Source organism: Strigops habroptila, unplaced genomic scaffold, assembly GCF_004027225.2.
Source record: "Strigops habroptila isolate Jane unplaced genomic scaffold, bStrHab1.2.pri NW_022045576.1_ctg1, whole genome shotgun sequence".
In the NCBI taxonomy this organism is placed as follows: Eukaryota; Metazoa; Chordata; class Aves; order Psittaciformes; family Psittacidae; genus Strigops; species Strigops habroptila.
Genome location: NW_022651058.1, coordinates 1 through 6200, shown reverse-complemented (window position 1 = coordinate 6200; position 6200 = coordinate 1). Strand labels below are relative to the sequence as shown.

At 58.8% G+C, this 6200-nt stretch overlaps 1 protein-coding gene across 1 annotated transcript; it reads left to right on the top strand.

Annotated features, from left to right (window-relative positions):
* Window positions 1–326: 326 nt before the first annotated feature.
* On the top strand, window positions 327–5449 carry LOC115602828 (proto-oncogene vav-like; the record flags this gene model as incomplete). The annotated part of the gene is made up of 6 exons (XM_030474256.1): window positions 327–1794; window positions 3033–3149; window positions 3235–3293; window positions 4299–4364; window positions 5169–5277; window positions 5360–5449. Coding segments are annotated over exons 1-6 (645 nt in total), but the record flags the coding sequence as incomplete, so codon positions are not given.
* Window positions 5450–6200: the final 751 nt, after the last annotated feature.

Below are 6200 nucleotides of genomic sequence, written 5' to 3'. Positions count from 1 at the left end.
CTTGTCCCTCATGGGACCCATTGGGTCACCATGCCCAGATGCTGCACCCCTTATGGGACCCATTGGGTCACCATGCCCAGAGGTGCTGGTCCCTTATGGACCCATTGGGTCACCATACTCAGACCCCTGGGTCCCACCATGGGTCCCAGCCACCAGGTACCCCCCCTGGGCGCCCCATTCCCACCACCAGAGCCCATGACCACAGGGGCCCCTCTGTGGTCTCCAGCTCCTCCCCAGCAGCAGGAGCAGGAAGGACCCAGCATCCGGGTTCCCATTGGCCCCCGCGGCACCCTGGGGCGCAGGCGCAGCACCAGCAGCTTCCGCAGGTCCCACACGGGCCCCACCATCGCTGCTGCCCGCACTGGGGGGGTCCAGGTGCCAACGGACCCTCCCGGACACCCATCGGCACGAGGTCTTCTCCAGGCGCTGGGAAGGAGCCCAGGAGTGGTGGTGGCTGCACTGAGGAGCCCCATCGCCACCAGTTCCTGGTGGTTCTTGGAGGGGAAGGACCCCTCTTTGCTGTAGGAGCCTCCTGAAGACTCATCTCCATCACTAGAAGTCATCCCACCAGAGGCTCATCTGCGCTGGGTCCTCGCTGGACGTGGTCCCACCAAGGCCTCACCTCTGTCAGAACCTCAGCAGAAGGTTTTGTACTGGAGGACCTCATCTGCTGCTGCTCTTCCACAGACGTGGTCCCACCAGGATCCCATCTCCATCAGCTACTCCACAGGCGTGGTCCCAGCAGGATCCCATCTCCATCAGCTCCTCTACAGGAGGGGTCCCACCAGGATCCCATCTCCATCAGCTCCTCCCTAGGAACAGTCCCACCAGCTGATTGCTCTGCAGGACCTCATCTGCTGCTGCTCCTCTCCGGAAGTGGTCCCACCAGGACCCGTCCCCATTGACACCATCAGAAACCACCAGGACCCATCTCCATTGATACCGCTCCAATCAGGACCCATCTCCTTTGACACCGCCCCAACCAGGACCTATCTCCATTGACACCACCCCACCAGGACCCATCTCCACTGACACCACCAGAAACCACCAAGACCCATCTCCATCGACACCACCCCACCAGGACCCATCTCCATTGACTCCTCTCCAGACGTGGCCCCACCAGGACCCATCCCCATTGACACCGCCCCACCAGGACCCATCTCCATTGATACCGCCCCAACCAGGACCTATCTCCATTGACACCACCCCACCAGGACCCATCTCCTTTGATACCGCCCCAACCAGGACCCGTCTCCATTGACACCACCCCACCAGGACCCACCTCCATTGATACCGCTCCAACCAGGACCCATCTCCATTGACACCACCCATCTCCATTGACTCCTCTCCAGACGTGGCCTCACCAGGACCCATCCCCATTGACACCGCCCAACCAGGACCCATCTCCATTGACACCACCCCACCAGGACCCACCTCCATTGATACCGCTCCAACCAGGACCCATCTCCATTGACACCATCTCACCAGGACCCATCTCCATTGACTCCTCTCCAGACGTGGCCCCACCAGGACCCATCTCCATTGACACGGCCCCACCAGGACCCCATCATCTCTCCCTCCAGCAGCCCCATGGAGGCCTGGCGACAATGTGCCCAGTGGCTGGTGGCGGCGCGGGTGCTGCCGGGGGGACACCGGGCCAGCAGCACCACGGGGCAGGTCTGGGACCTGGCGCAGGCGCTGCGGGACGGGGTGTTGCTCTGTCACCTCCTCAACGCCCTCCTGCCCCAGGCCGTGCCCCCCCGCGACATCTGCCCCCGGCCCCAGATGTCCCAGGTGAGACCAAGGTGGGGGAATTGCCCCAGAGAGGGAGAACTGGGGGGGGAATTGCCCCAGGAAGGGGTATTGGGGGGGGGGGGGCTGGTTCCACCAGGGATGGTGGTGATGGTGACAATGACACTGGTGTGAATGAGGGTGATGGGGATGAAGAGGAGGAGGATGGTGGTGATGATGATGATGGGGTGATGATGATGGAGGTGATGCTGGTGGCAATGAGGATGATGATGATGATGGTGACAATGGGGTTGATGGTGATGATGATGAGTGGAGAACATGGGGTAATGGTGGTGATACCAGTGGACAATGCTGTTGACAGTGGGGAGGATGATGATGATGATGGAGGTGATGGTGATAATGATGATGATCATGATAATGATGATGGGGTGATGACGATGGAGGTGATACTGATGCCAATGGAGATGATGATGATGGTGACAATGGGGTTGATGGTGATGATGATGGGTGGAGAACATGGGGTAATGGTGGTGGTACCAGTGGACAATGCTGTTGACAGTGGGGATGATGATGATGATGATGATGATGATGGAAGTGATGGTGATGATGATGGAGGTGATGCTGGTTCCAGTGGGGATGATGATGATGATGGTGACAATGGGGTTGATGGTGATAATGATGAGGATGATGGTGATGATGGTGGCAGTGGGGGTGATGATGATGGGGTGATGATGAGAGAGGTGATACTGATGCCAATGGAGATGATGATGATGGGGCTGATGGAGCTGATGGGGCTCATGGGGCTGATGGGGCAGAAGGGGCTGATGGAGTTGATGGGGCTGATGGGGCTGATGGTGCTGATGGGGCAGATGGGGCTGATGGAGTTGATGGAGCTGATGGGGTTGATGGAGCTGATGGTGCTGATGGGGCAGATGGGGCTGATGGGGCTGATGGGGCTGATGGGGTTGATGGAGCTGATGGGGCTGATGGAGCTGATGGAGCTCATGGGGCTGATGGGGCTGATGCAGTCGATGGAGCTGATGGAGCTGATGATGATGATGACAACGAAGTTGATGGTGATGATGCCGAGGATGATGGTGGTGATGGTGGCAGTGGGGTGATGATGATGGAGGTGATGATGGTGATGATGGGGCTGAAGGAGCTGATGGTGCTGATGGTGCTGATGGTGCTGATGGGGCTGGCAATGGGGGTGACACTGGGGGTGACACCAGGGTGCTGGTGGTGGGACACTGATGGTGACGGTGATGATGCTGCCACAGTTCTTGTGCCTGAGGAACATCCGCACCTTCCTGACCGCTTGTGCTGACAAATTCGGGCTCCCGAAGCACCGGCTCTTCGGCGCCTTCGACCTCTTCGACGTCCAGGACTTCGGCAAGGTGGGACCCACATGTGTGGGGCAGAGCTGGGCAGGACCCGGGGGTCCCGCTCCCCCTGGCCCCAATGGCCCCTCCATGTCCCCAGGTCATTGAGACCCTCTCGACGCTCTCCTGGACCCCCATCGCCCAGAGCAAAGGCCTCACGTGAGTGGGGAGGAGCCGGGGGGGCATTCCTGAGGGATGCAGGTCCTGGTTCCTGATGGGTCCATCACCGAGGTCTTTGGATCCCAATGGATCCATCATCTGGGTCCGTGGTTCCCGATGGGTCCATCACCCAGGTCTTTGGTTCCTGACGGATCCATCACCTAGGTCCTGGTTCCTAGTGGATCCATCACCCGGGTCTCTGGTTCCTGATGGATCCAGGCCCTGGTTCCCAATGGATCCATCATCAGGGTCTCTGGTTCTCAATGGATTCACCACGTGGGTCTCTGGTTCCTCATGGATCCGAGTCCTGGTTCCCGATGGATCCATCACCCAGGTCTTTGGACCCCAATGGATCCATCATCCGGGTCCCTGGTTCCCGATGGGTCCATCACCCAGGTCTTTGGTTCCTGATGGATCCATCACCTAGGTCCTGGTTCCCAGTGGATCCACCACCTAGGTCTCTGGTTCTTGATGGATCCAGGCCCTGGTTCCCAATGGATCCATCATCCAGGTCCTGGTTCCTGATGGATCCATCACCCGGGTCTCTGGTTCCTGATGGATCTGGGTCCTGGTTCTTGATGGATCCACCACCTAGGTCTCTGGTTCTTGATGGATCCAGGCCCTGGTTCCCAATGGATCCGTCATCCAGGTCCTGATTCCTGATGGGTCTGGGTCCTGGTTCCCGATGGATCCATCACTCAGGTCTTTGGTTCCTGATGGATCTATCACCTAGGTCCTGGTTCCCAGTGGATCCATCATCCAAGTCCCTGGTTCCTGATGGATCCATCACCCGGGTCTCTGGTTCCTGATGGATCTGGGTCCTGGTTCCCAATGGATCCATCATCCTGGTCCCTGGTTCCTCATGGATCCAGGTCCTGGCTCCTGATGGATCCATCATCCAGGTCCCTGGTTCCTGATGGATCTGGGTCCTGGTTCCTGATGGATCCATCACCTAAGTCCTGGTTCCCAATGGATCCGTCACCCGGGGTGTGCTCCCCTCCACAGGCCCTTCCCCATCGGTGACTGTGTTGGGGACGAGGACATCTACAGTGGCCTCTCTGACCTCATCGAGTGAGTGGGGCACAATGGGGGGCAATGGGGGGCACTGGGAGGTACTGGGGGGCACTGGGGGCAGGTAAGGGGGCTTTAAGGGGGCTTTAAGGGGGCAACTGTGAGATATAGGGGTCAGTTAGAAGGTACCAGGAGGCATAAGGGGGGGCACTAGTGGGATATTGGGGGTACCGGGGGCATTGGGGAGGTGTTGGGGTATTAAAAGTCATTAGAGGGGTATCAAAGGGGGGTATTGGGAGGTATTTAGGGGGTGCTAGGGGGTTTTGGGGTGCAATAGAGGGGTATCGAGGGTATTAGAGGGGTGCCTTGGGGGTATTAGGGGTGTCATGGGGGTATTTAAGGGGTCCCAGGGGGTACTAGGGGGTATTGGGGGGTATTCAAGGGATACAGGGAGTGTTAAGGATGTATTGGGGGTATTTAATGGGTATAAGGGAGTATTAGGGGGGCACTAGGGGTATTTAAGGGGTGTGAGGGGCTATTAAAGGGATATTGGTGGGTATTTAAGGGGTCCCGAGGGTGTTAGGGGGTAGATGGGGGGGTATTTAACATGTGCCGGGGGGTATTAAGGGGGTATTGGGGGGTGTTTAAGGGGTACATGGGGTAGTGGGGGGTATTTAAGGGCTCCAAGGGAGTATTGGGGGGTATTTAAGGGTACATGGGGTATTAAGGGGGTATTAGGGGGTATTTAAGAGATACAGGGGGTATTAAGGAGGTATGGGGGTATTTAAGGGGTAAATGGGGTGTTGGGGGAGATTCGGGGGGTATTTGGGGGGTTCGGGGGGGGACCGAGCTGCCCCCATGCAGTGACACGGCGGAGGAGGACGACGACCTCTATGACTGTGTGGAAGCTGAGGGAGATGATGGGGACGACATCTATGAGGACCTGATGCGTGTGGAGCCCCCCCCAGCTATGGTGGGTCCCCATCTGAGGTCCGGGGGGTCCCCAGGACACAGGGACCCCCCCCATTGGCCTCACTGGTGCCATGTGTCTGCAGAAGGTGGAGGTGGACCGAAGGCTCTGCTGCCTCCAGGAGCTGAGACAGACCGAGGAGAGGTACACGGAGACCCTGGAGGCCATCTGCCAGGTGGGACATGGGGGACATGGGGGGACATGGGGGGACATGGGGGACATGGGGGATATGGGGACATTGGGGTCATGGGGACATGGGGGATATGGGGACATTGGGGACATGGGGAGCATGGGGGACATCGGGGGATATGGGGATGTGAAAGAACATGGGGGACATGGGGTCATGGGGAACATTGGGGACATTGGGGACATTGGGGACATGGGGGACATGGGGGACATGGGGGGATATGGGGATGTGAAAGAACATGGGGGACATGGGGACATGGGGACATTGGGGACATGGGGGGACATGGGGGGACATGGGGGACATGGAGGCACTGGGGATGTGATGGGACATGAGGGACATGGGGGCATGGGGAACATTGGGGACATGGGGATGTGGAGGGACATGGGGGACATGGGGGACATTGGGGACATGGGGGACATGGGGGGATATGGGAACATTGGGGACATGGGGACATGGGGGGATGTGGGGGGACATGGAGGCACTGGGGATGTGATGGGACATGAGGGACATGGGGGCATGGGAGACATTGGGGATGTAGTGGGACATTGGGGATGTGATGGGATGTGGGGGGATATGGGGGACATGAGGGGACATGGGGGACATTGGGGACATGGGGACATGGGGGACATTGGGGACATGGAGGACATGGGGGGACATGGGGGGATATGGGGGACATGGGGGACATGGGGATGTGATGGGACACAGGGGACACGGGGACATGGGGGGATATGGGGACATT